This window comes from Falco punctatus (genome assembly GCF_963210335.1).
Source record: "Falco punctatus genome assembly, chromosome: Z".
NCBI lineage: Eukaryota > Metazoa > Chordata > Aves > Falconiformes > Falconidae > Falco > Falco punctatus.
The window spans coordinates 40,773,332-40,791,678 of NC_137586.1; the positions used below are offsets into that span (position 1 = coordinate 40,773,332).

At 44.2% G+C, this 18,347-nt stretch overlaps 1 protein-coding gene across 6 annotated transcripts; it reads left to right on the forward strand.

Moving 5' to 3' along the window:
* Positions 1-1,905: 1,905 nt before the first annotated feature.
* GCNT1 (glucosaminyl (N-acetyl) transferase 1) lies at positions 1,906-17,710 on the forward strand. 6 transcript variants are annotated; one of them, XM_080371699.1, is made up of 3 exons: positions 1,906-2,009; positions 14,834-14,968; positions 15,354-17,710. In XM_080371699.1, the coding sequence occupies exon 3, from the start codon at positions 15,491-15,493 to the stop codon at positions 16,769-16,771; it is 1,281 nt and encodes a 426-aa protein (XP_080227825.1). In that variant the 5' UTR covers positions 1,906-2,009; positions 14,834-14,968; positions 15,354-15,490; the 3' UTR covers positions 16,772-17,710. The 6 variants fall into 6 exon arrangements, with proteins under 6 accessions (XP_080227825.1, XP_080227824.1, XP_080227822.1 ...); XM_080371698.1 differs by lacking the exon at positions 1,906-2,009 and adding an exon at positions 2,485-2,503; XM_080371696.1 differs by lacking the exon at positions 1,906-2,009 and adding an exon at positions 2,575-2,702.
* The last annotated feature ends 637 nt before the right edge of the window (positions 17,711-18,347 follow it).

The window sequence follows — 18,347 nt, forward strand, 5'->3', positions numbered from 1 at the left end:
GGCTTAAAAGCCTTGAGGCAGCTGTCAAATGACAAATGAGATAATAATATAAATTTAGAGCAAGCTTACCTATGAGACAGATGTCCTCCTAGTGGAAATACATTTAAGTTGTGTTCTCCTGCACCATAAATATGTAAGTTTAGCCATGCACAGAAAACTGTTCTTTTAAACTTTCTCAATTATGATGTTTGTATGCCTTGTTCTCACTGGATTGTTGGTCTTACCACAGCTGTCAAATATTCATGTACAAATTGATTTCATGCAAACCAGTCAAGATTTCCAAGAAAATCAATTATGTATTTTATAATATATATTTTATAATATATATTTTATAATAGTACATGAGTACTTCCAAAATTGTGAATGGTATCTCTTTTTTATTTTATTATTTTGTTTCACATTTGGCATACAGTGACATCTCTCACTGGTCTATCACACAGCAGGAAGACCAGCTTGTGGACCCTGTCATCTTCATATTCCAACCTCAAAGTTAGAAGACCGAAACCCAGGTGCAAATCCACTTCATCTATTTTCATTCTGGATCAGCTGACAAAAACTATCCATGAGAGGAACGATAAGTGAAACACAGTCCTTGAAATGTCACAAAGCTGCAATAAACAAATGATGAGTCTTTGCCAGCATGGTTGGCCAAGGATCACAACCTCTCTAATCATGCCAGTCTACGAAGAACTCCACTTTATACCTGTGCAGAAGTTAGGGAACACCAGACTTCAGCTCTCTACCTGAAATTACAAGTTTCAGTAATGACTTTCAGGCTTTTTCTTTTCTTTTTCTCTCTGCAGGAAGTAATTGTTAGAGGGCACTTTCTGTTACTGCAGCATTACACATGAACTCTGGTGCTTTGCTTATTTTGATCCAACACACTTCTTTGCATATGCAGTTGTGTGTGTAACGAAGGCAAGGGGAACGAAAAACAAAGAAAGAAAACATGTGCCCCCAAAGCTTACCCAAGTCACTCTTAAGAATACTTGGTGTTCAGCTCTACTGTTACTACTTCTTTACTACAATGCTTTACAAATACTTAAATTCACACTACCTGTCACTTGCTGTTCTAATTTACATGCAAGACCAACAAGATACAGTCATCAGCTCTCATGATAAATGATTACTCTCTACAGGCAAAACAAGTAAGAAATCTTGCCCTCTCCCTCCAAACTTCTCACTCCTGTTGGAAATTTCTGTTACCAACCTCTACTGGGTTTGCAGAGGAAAGGCCATTTAGTATGGTGCTCCACCACAAGTTCAGCCCCATAAATAACAGACATGCTAGAAAGACCCCTTTTTTTCCCCCCCACGTGTCAGGAAAAAGGGATGAGTGCAAGCTAGAATGTAGTTATGCTCTACTTCTCTACCTGGAAGATACATATATAATGGATATTTTCTTGAAAATGTAACGATGCAGATTGGAGGTCTCGCAGTCCATTCCCAAACTAACCTGTCTTATCTAAGTGGTCACATGTAGAGGCAGTTCCCCCTTCTCCGGGCAGCGTCTCCTAGTGACAGCCTTGGAACCACATTTCATTTTCTTGTTAGCTTTCAGCCCCCTCGATCCCCCTTACCGTGCAGATGCATAAACCTCCAATGGGGGCTCACAGCTGGGATGGGGACAGGACAGGAAGGTCCTTTAGGCGAGCCTCGATCTGCCATAATCGCACTGAACTCCTGATAATGCTGTTGTGCAGGGGTCCTTGGGGAATGCTGCAAAGCACTGTTCAAGCTGCTGCAGGCTGCAGCGCTTGGGGATTGTTTGAATGAGGAAGATACTTTCTTTGAACTTCCTATCTCCTTGAAATTTAATTTTCTGTTTTATAAGGGCCAGCCCCTAAGCTCCACCTTCACGTTCCACAGCTCTCCAAACCCTGTCGAGTATGTTTGTTTTCGGGCGGACATTTGACGGCACAAAGCGGGCAACACAGTCTTCCTCAGTCTCTGTCTGGACACGCTTTGCTTTTCACCGCTGCAAGTTTCGTACCCGGCTTCCCAGCCAGGTCTGCTCCCTTCCCACTCCCACCCCCTCCTCTTCCGCCTCTCGATTTTTCCACCCGCTGACCATTTCGAACACATCTGCCCGCAGAAGGCGGTGGCGGGGCAGCCCGGCCGGCGCGCAGGCGGCGCTGCACATCCACACCGCTCCCCGCTCGCAGAGGCGCGGCTGCCGCAGCCGAGCCGGCCCCGTCGCGGTGCCTTCCCCTCGGCCCCGGGGTGGGCGCCCGGGGCGAGGTGCGGGGCGTGTTGCGCTGTGCCCTGCGGCTGCTGCCTGCTCCGGGCGGGCCGCGCCGTCCGGGGGCTGGGAACGCGGAGAGAGCCCCGCGCCGCCGTCAGCCGCGCAGGAGCGGCCCCCGCCCCGTCCTACGCGGGTTTCAGCGTTACCGGCGCCGCCGGGGGAGCCTTTTAAGACAAGGGGAAAAAAAAGAGGCTGAACAAGAGCAGTTGCGAAGGCGGCCGGCGGCAGCTCAGCACCGTCGGAGCGGGGGAGGGGGCGGTGAGAAGGGGCAGCGGCGAGACGGCGCCGGGCGCCGCGCACCGACGGGTGGGGCGAGGCCGGGCCGGTGGGTGCGTGGGTGGGTGGGGCCGGGCCGCGCAGGGTGGGACGTGCGGCCCCGCGCTGCCGAGGCGCCCTGCCTGCCCCGGGGCGCCCGCTCGCCGCGCCGCGCCGGGCGAGAGCGGCCGCGGCCTCGCAGGTGGGTGCTGCGGGCGGGCCGGGCCGGGCCGTGAGCATCCCGGCTCCCGGGCCCCTCCGTGACCGCGCGGCGCGCCCCCGGGAGCCGCGGGATCGCTGGGCAGGTGCTGCACCGGAGGGTGGGGGGACGCAGCTGCTGCGCCGCTCTCCTTCTCTTCCTTCTGCTGTGCTTTACTTCCGACCTATTTTTCTGCCCTTCTTTCATTTCTTCCTCTGCTGTCTGTCTTCTTCCCACCACGATTCTTTCTGTGACGCCCCCCCCCCCTTTTTTTCTTTCTTTTCTTTTCTTCCTTTCCTTCTTTCCTTCTCTTTCCCTTTCTTCCCTTTTCTTTCCTACTTTCCTTTTCCTTCCTTCTTTCTTTGTTTCTCTCTTTTTTCCTTCTTTTTTCCTTTCTCTTTTTTCAGTCTTTCTCTTTTCCCTTCTACTTTTCCCTCTGTTTCCCTTCTCTCTTCTTGCCCTTCCTTCTCTTTTTCCTTCTTTTTTTCCTTTTACCTTCCCCCCTTTCTCTTTTTTCTCTCTTTTCCTCTCTTTTCCTTCTTTCTTCCTTTCTGTCTTCTTTTTTCTTTCTTTTTCCTTTCTTACCTTACCTCCTTTTCCCCCTTTTTTAACTCCCTTCTTTTACCTTCTTTTTTTCCCCCTCTCTTCCCCTCTCTTCCCCTCTCTTCCCCTCTCTTCCCCTCTCTTCCCCTCTCTTCCCCTCTCTTCCCCTCTCTTCCCCTCTCTTCCCCTCTCTTCCCCTCTCTTCCCCTCTCTTCCCCTCTCTTCCCCTCTCTTCCCCTCTCTTCCCCTCTCTTCCCCTCTCTTCCCCTCTCTTCCCCTCTCTTCCCCTCTCTTCCCCTCTCTTCCCCTCTCTTCCCCTCTCTTCCCCTCTCTTCCCCTCTCTTCCCCTCTCTTCCCCTCTCTTCCCCTCTCTTCCCCTCTCTTCCCCTCTCTTCCCCTCTCTTCCCCTCTCTTCCCCTCTCTTCCCCTCTCTTCCCCTCTCTTCCCCTCTCTTCCCCTCTCTTCCCCTCTCTTCCCCTCTCTTCCCCTCTCTTCCCCTCTCTTCCCCTCTCTTCCCCTCTCTTCCCCTCTCTTCCCCTCTCTTCCCCTCTCTTCCCCTCTCTTCCCCTCTCTTCCCCTCTCTTCCCCTCTCTTCCCCTCTCTTCCCCTCTCTTCCCCTCTCTTCCCCTCTCTTCCCCTCTCTTCCCCTCTCTTCCCCTCTCTTCCCCTCTCTTCCCCTCTCTTCCCCTCTCTTCCCCTCTCTTCCCCTCTCTTCCCCTCTCTTCCCCTCTCTTCCCCTCTCTTCCCCTCTCTTCCCCTCTCTTCCCCTCTCTTCCCCTCTCTTCCCCTCTCTTCCCCTCTCTTCCCCTCTCTTCCCCTCTCTTCCCCTCTCTTCCCCTCTCTTCCCCTCTCTTCCCCTCTCTTCCCCTCTCTTCCCCTCTCTTCCCCTCTCTTCCCCTCTCTTCCCCTCTCTTCCCCTCTCTTCCCCTCTCTTCCCCTCTCTTCCCCTCTCTTCCCCTCTCTTCCCCTCTCTTCCCCTCTCTTCCCCTCTCTTCCCCTCTCTTCCCCTCTCTTCCCCTCTCTTCCCCTCTCTTCCCCTCTCTTCCCCTCTCTTCCCCTCTCTTCCCCTCTCTTCCCCTCTCTTCCCCTCTCTTCCCCTCTCTTCCCCTCTCTTCCCCTCTCTTCCCCTCTCTTCCCCTCTCTTCCCCTCTCTTCCCCTCTCTTCCCCTCTCTTCCCCTCTCTTCCCCTCTCTTCCCCTCTCTTCCCCTCTCTTCCCCTCTCTTCCCCTCTCTTCCCCTCTCTTCCCCTCTCTTCCCCTCTCTTCCCCTCTCTTCCCCTCTCTTCCCCTCTCTTCCCCTCTCTTCCCCTCTCTTCCCCTCTCTTCCCCTCTCTTCCCCTCTCTTCCCCTCTCTTCCCCTCTCTTCCCCTCTCTTCCCCTCTCTTCCCCTCTCTTCCCCTCTCTTCCCCTCTCTTCCCCTCTCTTCCCCTCTCTTCCCCTCTCTTCCCCTCTCTTCCCCTCTCTTCCCCTCTCTTCCCCTCTCTTCCCCTCTCTTCCCCTCTCTTCCCCTCTCTTCCCCTCTCTTCCCCTCTCTTCCCCTCTCTTCCCCTCTCTTCCCCTCTCTTCCCCTCTCTTCCCCTCTCTTCCCCTCTCTTCCCCTCTCTTCCCCTCTCTTCCCCTCTCTTCCCCTCTCTTCCCCTCTCTTCCCCTCTCTTCCCCTCTCTTCCCCTCTCCTCTCTTCACATCTCCCATTTCTTTGTCATCCCTTTCTTTCCTTCTCCCCTTTCTCCCTCTTTTTCCTTTTCTCCCTTTCAATCTGTCTTCCCTTTCTTCCTTTGCCTTTTCCAGCAGCAGTGCGTGCAGAGCTATTGGCCTCAGCAGTACTGGGTTGATGTGAAATCTGTTAGCGAGCACAGTGTTCAGGGGGCATGTGATCCTCCTGAGGTGCTGCAGTCCTGCGATGTGGCCTCTTTCTCCCCCTTGCCATTCTCTCTGTCTCTGTTAAACTTGTTAGAACTAGGAAAACCTTGAAGAAACCTTTTTTTTCAGAACAGCAAAGCTGTTTAGAAAGTTGTAAATAGTTTCCTGTGACCCAAGTTGGATGGGAGGACTCAGAAGCCTTACAGGAGGCTCAGTTGTGCTCTGGCACTTTGCCTTCTTTCAGTGTTGCTCAGAAAAGTAGGTTTCTTTGTGAGAAGGAGGAGGAGTGGCAGCAGGAGGGAATTGCTGGTTTGGAGTCTACAATTTTAAATTTCTTTTTTAATGGAATATGAGGTAGGTGACCTCAGAGCTGTTAAGAATGACAGAAATGGTAGTAAGAGGGGACAAATCTAGCATTTCAGTCTATAGACTTCAGCTTGAAAATGCTTGTGAAAAATAATGCAGTATTTGTAGCTCACGTTGAAGCTTTTGAAAGTAGATGTATACAAATGTATACTACTGTTTTTCCTTTTCAGTCATTCTTCATTCTGCCTATAGAAAACATTACCTACCAGCATCATCTCTTTCCTATGAATCTGAATTATCTGGGGTAGTACTTCTTTCCTGAAGCCAGAAGAGCCCAAAGTTGCTTAAAAAATCCGATGAATTCCTTTTCCAAGTCTGTTCTCTTTTTTTCTGACTTAAGCAAAATGTACTAGGGAATAGGCAAGCTGAAGATTTACAGTCTGCTGTGCAGAATGTGGTGATTTGCTGAGCAAAATCCTGCTCTCCACATTTGTTGTTACAATGGAAAACGCACTAGTCTTGTGAAAAGTTTTATTTCTTTTCTAATAATCTCCTCCTGGTTTTCCTTTGTATTCCAATATAATCCAGAAGTTCTCCACTTACCTTGTTTCATAAGCTACTGAAACTTGAAAACACTTATCAACGTAGAATTCTGTCTTGGGAAAGGTGAAAAAAGGAAAGTAGCACGTCCAACTAGTACAACCAAAATAACTTGTGCTATTAGGTTTACTTTATAGCTGCAGGTAAACCACCTCTTGCACTGTGAAGAGTTGTTATACACAGGATAATTGTGGTGTTAGTAGAGAGGCTTAATGAACAGAAACCTCATCACATCTTAGTAAACTGTGATAGGTTATCTCAGAAAGCTCTTTGCACCCAGCAGAGGAGAACATCTAAATCATAACAAAAACTTTGTGTTTGATAACTGTTACCAAATCTTCCTGTGTGTTGATCCTCCCATCCTAGTCATACGTACTGTTCCCTATTAGATTTAAAAGCCTTCCTTTGTTGATCTTTCTCAAGGGTGGAAGGATTAGGCTGTTTTCCTACTGAAAAGTTCTGTAAGGAACAGAGTAAGAGGTGATAGCTCTCACCCAGTATAAAATTTCTGCAATGACCATGAAAGTTGCCTATTGCTGATGTTATATATACAGCACTGTAAACTATAATGTAGGGTGGGGGGTGGGGAGGTATGTTTGTGGTTTTGTGTATTTTGCAGCGAAACCTACTTTCTGGGTAGGTTTCTTGTCTATTCCTAGACAATAAAAAGGAATATTTTTGAACTGTATTCGTATGTCTTGTCTTGCAGGTCAGATTAAACTCATCTTGCCTGAAATGAGCAGTGGAAAAAAAAACCCAAAAAAAATCATATAGTGCCTCTTAAACTGTAGATTAAAAGTAGTATTGTTTTATTGACTTGCGCAATAGAGTTAAATCTATGCACTTAAGCATGATGGTGATCCTTGTTAGTCCTGTAACTGTAAGAGATACCTGTTCTTTTCAGAGATTATTGCTGCTGGTAGTAGTTGTCATTCAGCTCACTGATGAACTGTAACTGTAGGCATGGGTTTAAAACACTGGCGTCTGCATAGAGCTAAAGATAGTCTCCTTAGAATAATATTTTAAACATTGTGCTTGAAGAGGGATCCAAGTACTCAGGAACGTGATGATCCACATGAGATTTAGTTGTGGTTTCATAGATACTACCTTTCCTGAAACAGTCTGCCAGCGTGTCCCATTCTGAAATACAGCATTGTCACAAGGTAGCAATTAGCAAAATTCTGAAGGTGGGCACGAGGAGTACAGCAGCTGCTCTGTCCCTGGTGAAATTATAGTTCCTACTTTGGAATAATGTGAAAAAAATAGATAGGCATTTTACTTTGAAGTAGCCAATGTGTGCAAATTACCTTCATGAACACCAGGCAGTTGTACTGGGTGTTAAATGGGACAACTTTAAAGATTTTGTGGTTTTCTTGTTTTGGGATTTGTGAGTGTAGTTTCAGTGTTAGTTACCTAGAAATAAAGCGTATCTTTTCTTCAGTACTAAAAGTCACGGTCTTCTCAAGGTAGGAACTGGTCACTTTGCTGTAACAGCTTTACTCTCCTTAGTTGAAATCTCTTACTGTTACAGCTCTGCCTGTGGGAGCTCTAAGGCCAGACATGAACGCAAATGGCAGTCAGGCTTTGAACTGTTCAAAGGAAGATTTACTTGATCCAGTAGTACAAGAGGGTACTGGAAAGGCTACTAAAATTTACAGTTTTACAATGCTATTTTACACACTGAGTGTGTGCTCGTATGGGTGTTACTTGTTTTTTTAAAAGAGAAAGATTTTAGTATGTCAGGTTCCTGACACTAGAAGGTAAGATCTCCAAATGACCCACAGCTTTGAATTTATTTTCAATCTTCCCCAGCTCCCCCCACCCCCCTTGAAAAACAGCTGTCTACTTTTAGCTGCTGTCACTGTTTAATCTCTATGCAGTGGTAGGTGTAGCAGTACTAGCTGTTTGTGGATTTTTGTTTAAACCTGCCTTCTAAGCTAACAAGGCACTAGAAATATGTTATTTTTTCCTCTAAAAAGGAAATACCTTTTTTATTTTATTGGGGTTTTTAGCAGCTGTGAAGGAAGAGCCCTGCTCTTGCAGACTTGTCAATGAGTAGACTACTGCACCCATGTGGAACCCTGCCACTGCCTCTGTCTGACTTTCAGAATTAAGGTCTTAGTCCTGTAAAGTCTAATGGTAACCCAAATACTCGGCTTATGACCAATTCTTATTTTCAGCAAGACTGAAGACTTACCTAATGGCACAAACATGAGTACTTTCATTCAGTTACAGGCGTATCTACTTTCAATATTGTGCTGCTTGGTATCATGGAAATGCTGAGTAAATACGACTTTGTTCTAGGTCTGGCAAATTTCTGCAGATAGCCCTGCATCTGTGCAGTCTGTCTTTGTGCTTATGCATGTGTGTGTTTATGCAAGCTGCTTAGGGCTTTAAAGATAAGTCCTCATCAGAACAAACGTTCTGCATAACTGAACGTGAATGGAAACAGGTTTATTGTAATAAATGCTTGCAGGACGTGTATACTTTGAAGCATCGTGGATATGCCCTGGTAAAACTCAAGGACTTTCCAGCAAATCCATCCTCAGTGGAGGGCCTCCTAAAGCATTGGGGAAAAGCTTTCTATCTTGGGTAGAATTTGTTAATGGGAAGATAGAATAGCGAAGATCTGGTCAACACCTGCTTACTTACAGTTCTCAGGGGTAGCTGAAGTTTTCTGTTGTGGTTTAACCCCGGTTGGTAATTAAGTATCACGCAGCCGCTCGCTCCCTCCCCCCTTACCCAGGGGGATGGGGAGGAGAGTTGGAAAGGAAGGTAAAACTCAAGGCTTGAGATAAGAACAGTTTAATAATTGAAATAGAATAGAAGTAAAAGAACAACAGTAACAATGCTGACAATAACAGTTACAATGAAAAGGGGAAGGGGAAGAGTAAAATCCAGAGGGAAAGGAACAAGTGGTGCACAACACAGCTGCTCACCACCCACCAACAGATGCCCGGCCAGTCCCTGAGCAATGATCCACCTGCCCCAGCCAACCCCCTAGGTACATATACCAGGCATGACGCCCCATGGTATTGAATACTGCTTCGGCTAGTTCAGGTCAGCCGTCCTGGCTGTGTCTCCTCACAATTCCTTGTGCCCCTCCAGCCTTCTCACTAATAAGGCCTGAGGAACTGAGAAGTCTCACATGAAAGCCAAAACACAGCACCCTGCTAGCTCCTAAGAAGATGATTAACTCCATCCCAGCTGAAACAAGGACATTTCCTTAGATTTTCCCTCCCTCTGAGGCAAGAAAAGGGAAAAATAAGTCAGTTCTGACTCTCACTCCCCACCCATCAAAACTATTACTTGTCTCCTGGCCCATCCCAACTACCATTTCTGAGGTGGGTGTACTCAGCACTACATTTTCCACTTGGCTTTTCTTGGATACATTTCTGTAAAAACAAAAATCTCAGGTTGTCATGAATGGATGTAGGATATTAGTGCAGGTGCCAGGAAGTTTTCAAATATCTGTTTTAAAGCTTTCTTTAAAAGCTAATGTGTCTATGGGCATATAATAGACCCCAGTGTAATGTTCATGTTGCTAGGTCCTCTCCACAGTAGCTATATGCCAAAAGTCATCAAAGCAACTATGAGAGCAAACATGACCGTCTACTTTCTCTGGTATTTGTTAGAGAAAGCGGAACAGGAGGAAAATGAAGGGAAGTTGGGTGCATGTTAGTTCAGCAGCCCACAAGGCTGAGAGAGACGTGACACCAGAAAGTTGCAGCTAAGCCCGCAAGACCTTTCAGATCTTCCCTACTCTTGTTATGACTGCTTTTGACCTCCTGACTGCTTTCGTGATGCTACCTAACTCTTAAGTTCTTTCCTGCCTTTCTGTCAGTCTTTCATAGGATTTAACAGGCTGCTGGAGTACCCCAGACCTCCCCCTTCTGAATTTCTGGTGCTGATACTGGTCTGTGGTGCATATTGGAGGCTACAGTGCTTCCTTTTGGATGCTGAATTGGTGTTTGACATCTTGCCTCAAGAGTTTTTCCATTGGTGTAAGAAAAGGCTGAAGTGCCAAAATCAAAAGACACATGATTTTTTTTTTTTCTGTGCTACCAGACCCTAATGATTTTCATCTCCTCATGAGATGTGTCTGCGTACCGTTTCAGCAGCAGGCCCTAGCTGCTTTTTCCAAGGGAAGAAAATATACTTAGTATAAAAATGTATGGTAATCGCTTAAATACAAAAATCATCTACTTCGTTTACGGTTTTACTCAGCTCTCTAAACTGCTTCAGACAGGACAGAGGGGGGCAATGCGTTTTGTGTGAGCTGGCATGGGGGACGACCTGTGATGCCTGAGAACTGGGGATCCTGTTTGCCCAATACTGACACTGTGACTCAGGCAAATGGACAGCCCTGGGGAGTGGTGCCACCCTAGCCTGACGCTGGTGAAAGGCTGCCTGCTGTTGCTTTTAACCTCGTTTAGGGAAAGATGCCTCTCTCACTTTCAGCCGTATCAGCCCACACAAGAGCCTAAAACTTGGTGTCAGGGTTGGCTGGGCTGTGGCGTGGTGAGCAGAGATTTGCAGGATGCCGCAGGGCTGGTAGCTCCCCATGGTGGCTTCATCAGGGCAGGGGTGGCAGCCAGGCCTGTCCCACCACCGCAGCCAGGAGCAGGGCAGCCAAGGGGCATGGGGGCAGCCCTGACAGCAGGCACCTCCCTGGGGATGGGGACATGCCGAGGCTGAGCTGGGACTTGGGCACAGCTTGTCAGGGCCTACGGCCAGGCTGTGGGGACTGGAGACTGGCCTTGCTATGGCAGGGGCAGGGGCTGGCAGCTGTGGGAGGCTGAAATGGGGCGGTGGGGGAGCTTGGAGGGGGCCAGCTGGAGCTGTCAGGGCCCATTAGTGCCATTGGGGCCCTGCCAGCAGCCATGAGAGCTGACAGCAGAGAGCCACCCAGGAGGCCAGCTGGTTGTATCTGCTGTTGTGTCTGTCCAGGCTTGATGGGTGGCCAGCAGATATGGGAGCAGGGCTTCTGCCTCCACCAGCAGGGCACTGTAGTATTAAACCAGTTGCACCATGGAACTGCAGCCGAAGAGAACTGCTGTGCTGGCAGCCAAAGGCTGGTTTCCATGTTGGTGGGCTGAGGCACGTGCCCTTCACTGGGGCTGGTGCGGCAGCACTCTGCCAGCTCTGTGCCCTCACAGAGATCCTCTTTCTGAAGACCAGCCCTGTGGTGGGGATGTAATGGTCCTGGCTAATAGCACTACCATTACATGCTGCCGCTCCAGTCCAGCCTGTCTATAAAACCTCCACGTAAACTTTGGTGTCCCTTAGAGCTGTTGTATAAACTTGTAAAAGTATTTTGTTTGATTTTTTTCTCTGAAGACCTAAGTTTCTTGTGGGATTTTCTGTTTGTTTTTAAGGATGGGTGAAGCCAAACTTATCTAAACTCACACGCTGGGCTGGGCTTAGAAGGTGCTGCTCCCTCCTGTCTGAGGCCACAGCCTTTCTTTGGTGACGGTTATTCCCATTCAGCTCCTTTGGCATAAGTATCCGTATAGTCTTAGTGCTGACATGTTTCAGTCGGTACTATGGGTCAGATTAAGAACTTAGCATGTAGGGTTAACACAAGTTTATATAGTAACCAGGTGAAGGCATTGTTAATGAAATCAGCTGTTTAAAGTGGCACCTTGACAGGTTAACAGAAATTAAATCAGAACATGGCTTTTATCAAGATGTTTCCCAAACTGCTAGGTAAAGAGTACTGGTTTCACAGGTTAGTAAACTAAGAAGCAGATGATCCAAGGGATTTGCCCTTTGGCACAGAAGAGGTGCCAGAAATGGAGATTTAAACTAGATAGAGTAATTCTTCTTTTCATAAGGTCTGTTTAAATGGAGAACACTAGTCTGTAGCAGAAATCATGTTTAAATCATCTTGGTTTTGTGTTTAGTCGTAACATACAGTTTGTATACAGCAGTGAAGAATAATACTGTCAGGGAAGAGGGAAGTGGGCAGCCAACCTCAATCTTTGTACTAACTCCTCCAAAAACCAGCAGCTCCTATATTTTCCCCCCTTTAATGACTTAATGTCTACTGCATTGGAAATACAGGCTGTGACTGAAGGAGGAGGAGGTTGTAAAAGAAGGATGCATGTCAAGTACATAACTTCTGCAGCTGAACTTCAATTGAGAGCAAGACTAAGGCTGCAGTGTAAACTCTTTGATCTGTGGCTGCACAAACCTCCCTCCCAGTGCAAAGTGCTGCCTCTGACAGTGCATTATCAAGTGTGCACACTAAAGCTATGCAGAGCTTGAGAAACAGATGTTAAAAGCTTTACTGAATGCTATGCTAATGAGTACTCTGGGCTCATAGAACTTTATAAAACAAAAAATGGCTATGTTTTTAGATTAAAGGTACCAAATCTTTGCTTATCCTGTGCAGGTTAGCTTTTGCAAAGAATGGGATATGATCAAGTTTTAGGAGTTTTTAGAAAAGGAATTGCAAGCATAAACAAATATTTACTTAGTGGGACAAATTTGACTGTAGGATAAATTCCTCCTCTGACTGGAGGAAAACCTCCATCTAAAGATAAGAGCCATGTTAACATGTAAATGTTTGCAGATCTCTCATTTTGGTATAATGGCAATGCAGGGTCTGGTTATTCTGAGCTCAAAACAATACAGGAATTGCACCCAGCTGGGTATACAAGGCCTTTGTGAAAGAGATTCTTTATCCTGCTTTCAACTAAATTTTATTCTAAAACAGGAGCAGGAAAGACTTACTAGAAAGCTCTGTTCTTTGGAAACATGGAAGATGAAGAGTGCAATAGTGGCTTTTGATTAAGACTTTTGTTGCCCTGCATTGTAATGATCAGGGAGGGACTGGCAATCCTCTTGAAGTGTGTGTTACTCCACAATACTAGTATTCCTATAAAAACTGAGAATAGGATAAAATAGTAGTGCTGTCATCCTAAAGAAAGCATTCCAGCTTCTGCCAGCTAAAGCTTCACAAATGTAAGTGTACTTGAAGTACATTTTAAGTTCCAGAAAATTTCTCATTTCTAAGTTGATAGGCAGAAAACAGTAATTTAGGGTAACCAGTATCACAAGCTTCATCCTATGGTCATAGATACTTGATGGAGATTATGGAGACTATCACATAGCTAGTATCTTTCCTTCAATAATTTAATTTGTGATAGATACTATTTTTTTATTGGATCAGATCTACTAGTCAAAACTAGCAGGACATCAAGTAAGCAACCAAGTGGTAAGTTTATTTAGCATAATAAAACATGCTAAAACTTGCTCTAAATAATATTGCTGTGATGTCACATTGCAAACTAAAAGTGGTAATTGTGAAATTTCCCTTTTTTAATTTTTTAAAAATTGAATTCAAAGTGTGAGACCTGATATTTTTAAAAGGTACCTCTCTATGCTTTCAGCAATAATTGCACACTAGTTCACCTGGCTTACTTTAAGGGTTAGAATTTTAGTTCTTTCAATTTGACTTCACTGTACACCTAAAACAGACTTGGAACAAATGTCCACCTCCCTAAGGTAAATTAGAAATGCAGGTTAAAATAATTACAGGTGTAACTTTGAAAACAAAGTACACTTGACAGTAACTGAGATTTTTATATAATGCTGTTAGTCACAAACAGTTTGTGGTCTCTGCCTGCTTGTGGCTTGAATTCTAAAATATTTGCTTACCATACTTCCTTAAAATGCTGCTGGTTCTTAGACCTGTGCTAGACATTCAGTGCAGTGATCTGCACCTTCCTCCCCTCCTACTACATGTGGATCAATTCCCCTAGTCAGTTTGCAGTGCTGTGGACATAGTGATGGACCCAACGTGTAGTGCATCCTGGTGACAGCAAGACTATCAAAAAACTCTGTGATGCCAGGCGTCAAGTTTCTTACATGCACCTGTTTTGAACAAGCAGCAGGCTAAAAGCCACAGTTTGAGAATTAAAAGCTAAAATGAAAGAAGGAGGGGAAAGAAAAATCTTACACTGAACAGCCTACAGCAACACTCAGAAGTGGACACAGTGCACACTTCTTCTTAAGCAGATTTTCTTACCAGTTTTTTGGGTAGCAGTTATTCTTACAGCTGTTCAGGAAGTTATTCAGGGGCACAGAATGCTTTGTAAGTAGTAAAAAATGAAAGTACTTCAAATACTTCAGTATTTCCTTAACCTTTTAACTTAAAGATTAAAATTTTGGAAGGCATTCTTTACAGATTCTCTTGGCTTTTGCAATTAGAGGTTGGTTTGAAATTAAAACCCGCACTGAATTTTTAGACAATGAATTTTTGAGTACAAATAACATTTTAGTGATGATGTAAATTGCTTAAGGATATCCTGTTCATCAGTTTACCTGCACGAGGTAGTACTTACAAAAAAAGACACGTAGTTCTGTAATCCAGTTCTATTATGCAATTTTCTCAACAGCTATAGCTGTAGCAGCTGCATAACTGCAGTGATCCCTTTGCAGAGTACTGAAACAGAAAAAAAGGGAGAAACAGGACTAACAGAGATAATGTAGTGCCTGTGAATTCATAAAATCATATAAAGATGAAAACAAGATTGCTGTGTTATAAATCTTGTTGCAGCTCAGCCTTGCAGCCTATTTCCACACAAAAGCAATTGCTGAATCATAAAAAGAAGTGTGTTTAAATATGGTAACACAATACTGCTGTGCTCTTAGACTGGTGCAATTGCAGTGACTTAACACAAAACAGCTTTAGAGACAGGCCATAAGGGTCGCTTTCTACCTTAAAAAGGAACTTCAGCAATACAGTCACAGCTCTTCTCACAACTCTGAAAGTTGAGGCGCTATGGTGTACTGATTTGTTTCTCCTCTTCTCATCAGCTCTTTCCTGATTGTATTTCTAAGCTCATCTGCAGGATGTTGAACAACTGCACCTCACACAAAAATCTTGAAAGGCTTCAGGAACTGCTTTCCCCATGAGAAGATAAAGCGTAACTAGCATCCAGGAAGTGAGTGGTAAGTTGTAATTATAATGAAATCTATGTTAGTATGGAAGTGAGTATAAAACATTGTCAGACTCTGCAGCATCAATGAACATCCAGTATGTGCTTCTCAGTAATTTATCTTGACTCACTGGATTTGATTTTGTTAGGTGCAGCTGAATCAGCTCTGTTTTCTTACTGAACTACAGTTTGTGGTGTTACTACTATAGAAATAGTGTCTCATGAAAACTACCTGTCTCTCCCAATCTTTTTCTAGAAAAATAAACTCATTTTATTCATTAATTTCAAATTTCAACAGAATATTTTTGGCTGAACCTCTCTACTGTCACTGAGTAACAATGAATTTTATAAAGAAACCTTTTAATCTTTGGTGACAGTCATATTTCATTGTCTTTTAGGATTTTTCCTTCCATCTCCCTGATAAACTCACCAAATTCCTGAGAAACACGCAGTGTTTTTTCTGAAGTTGTTGAAGCTGATATGAACAGATTGGAGGGCAGTTTTTTTAGCCCTGCAGAGCTACCTGGTATTTGAAATGCTGAAGAGGAAATTACGGTTTTGCCACAACTCACGCTTCAGGCTTTTCTTGGGTCTAACTGTTATTTTAGTAATCATTTCAGTTTTGAAAGTTAACCAGAAACAAGACTCCTTAAATCGGAAGCATCTGGAGCTGACAAAAGAAGATCCTATTGGCAATATTAACTGCACCAAGATTATAGAGGGGGATATACAAGAAATTCAAAAAGTAAAGCTTGAGACATTGTTGGTGTCATTTAAGAAACGCCCTAGACTAACAACAGATGATTATATTAACATGACAGCAGACTGTGCCTCTTTCACCAAGACTCGGAAGTACATTATGGAACCTCTCAGCAATGAAGAAGCAGAATTTCCAATTGCTTACTCAATAGTGGTTTATCACAAAATTGAGATGCTTGATAGACTTCTAAGATCAATCTATGCCCCTCAGAATTTTTACTGCATTCATGTTGACAAAAAGTCTCCAGAGTCTTTTTTTGCTGCTGTGAAGGGCATAGTCTCATGTTTTGAGAATGTCTTTATTTCCAGCCAGTTAGAGAGTGTTGTGTATGCTTCATGGAGCAGGGTGCAGGCAGACATTAACTGCATGAAAGATCTCTACAGGAAAAGTTCAAACTGGAAATACCTAATAAACCTTTGTGGTATGGACTTTCCTATAAAGACCAACCAGGAAATAGTAGAGAAATTAAAAGCCCTTAAAGGTGAAAACAGCTTGGAAACAGAAAAAATGCCTGTTTATAAAGAAGTAAGGTGGAAAAAACACCATGAGATTATTCATGGTAAAATAAAGAACACAGGCATAGACAAACAGCTGCCACCTCTCAGTACTCCAATTTTTTCTGGTAGTGCCTATTTTGTAGTTAGCAGAAGGTTTATAGAACATGTATTAAAAAGCAGCAAAATACTTAAGTTCATAGAGTGGGCAAAAGATACTTACAGCCCAGATGAGTACCTGTGGGCAACAATTCAGAGAATCCCTGAAGTCCCAGGTGCAGTTTCTTCTAGTGACAAGTATGATGTTTCTGACATGAATGCACTGGCCAGGTTTGTCAAGTGGCAGTACTTCGAAGGTGACATATCCAAAGGTGCACCTTACCCACCATGCAATGGAGTTCACGTTCGCTCTGTCTGTGTTTTTGGGGTAGGAGATCTGAACTGGATGCTAAGAAACCACCACTTCTTTGCTAATAAGTTTGATACTGATGTTGACCCTTTTGCAGTGAAATGCTTGGAAGAGTACTTGCGACACAAAGCTTTGTATGTGCAAAAGAACTGAAATACTGCATGGTCCTTATACAAAACATAGGTACAAATAGCACACAACCGTGTATGTTAACATGTAACACCGATGGTGGTGATGCTGATGATGGGTATAATGGTTCTCACCATGTTGGTATGGTGGTAATGACACCCTTCCTGCCATCCACATGGACTGGACAAGGGGGAGACAAGACATGTCTCATGTGAAGATGGGACATGGACCTTTAGGTGGAAAATCAAACACAGCAATTTTTAGAAGGCCAACTATTTGGATTATTTATTAACTAAAAGGTGTAATGGATGGTCTTCCTTTGGCTAAACTATTTGTTTTAAGCTTAGAAAATATATGTTGTTCATGGTTATTCCTCAGTTTTTTCCCATGAATGTAATCCTAGCTGGAAGGAACAGATGGGGAGCAGGAAGAGGGAAGAGCAGCTGGACTGCACAGACTTCATACTGAGTACTGAAAGATCTCAGGAAAATAACATTAGAATTGATCTGAAAACTACACAAAAGGGAATATACCAAAACCAGATGACATCGTTTAACTTGTATCTGATTGCTGTAGTTCTGTAATATGTAACTTTTAATCCTCCTGAAAATTTCGTCTTCACATGGAGTATTAAGGGCTTGTGTTTAAATTTTTTAGCCAAATCTTGCTTTCATACTCTTAAACCCCCTTGATAATGTGATATGAAGTTTGTAATTACATCTTCTCAGGGAAAATTCAGTTTGTGCCTAATGAGAGTCAGACTTTTAATTTTATACTTCTTACTGTACCAGGAGTCAAGTCATGCTTTTGGATCCAAAATGACTCAAGTTTCTTAAACTTACAACTGCAGTAGTGTCTAAATGTCTTTGATGGAATTGCTGGTTTCTGCTTTCTGTCAAGCTCAACATGTATTTCAGTAACTTGACACTGACTATGCAAAAATAAAGTTATTTTTCTAAATGATATTGCTTCTTCCTACAATTAAAGTAATTCTAAAAGCACGACAAAAAAATCCTAATGATGAAGACCTAAAATGTTTTTACTGTAGGTTGTTACACACAACTGAAGCTGACACAAGTCCTGCCTTTCCTCCATATGCTAATTTGTTCATTCATGTGTCTATGCTTGTTTAGGTTTACAGCTACAGCTGTTCAGCTGTTCAAGTTCAGCTGATTTTTATTTACTTGCTGCTTTTGGTGAAAGGAAAAGGATGAGTTTTGTTCACGTTAGGTCCCTGTGTAGTTTAGCTGCTGCAATGTGGCACGGAAGCATGGTGATGAGAGAACAGGGCACTGTGAGGGATGATACTGTTTCTTCCTGTATCAATTCAGGTTTGTCATGCATAGTTACTGCCAGATATCTCATCTTACTCCTGAGATGACAGTGGAATTCATTAGACTCTAGCAAATGTCTAGCAAAATAAAACAGACTAAATTTTATTTTGTTTCCTGAACTGTTGCTGTGATGGCAGTATGTGTTTCTTACAAAGGTAGTTCGTTGTGAAGTTGCTCCTAAGGTGTGCCCTAATACGCAGACATTAACATAAAAACTGCTAACCGTTGATCATGCAAACGGCTAGGGAGGCAAGCAATTTAATCTG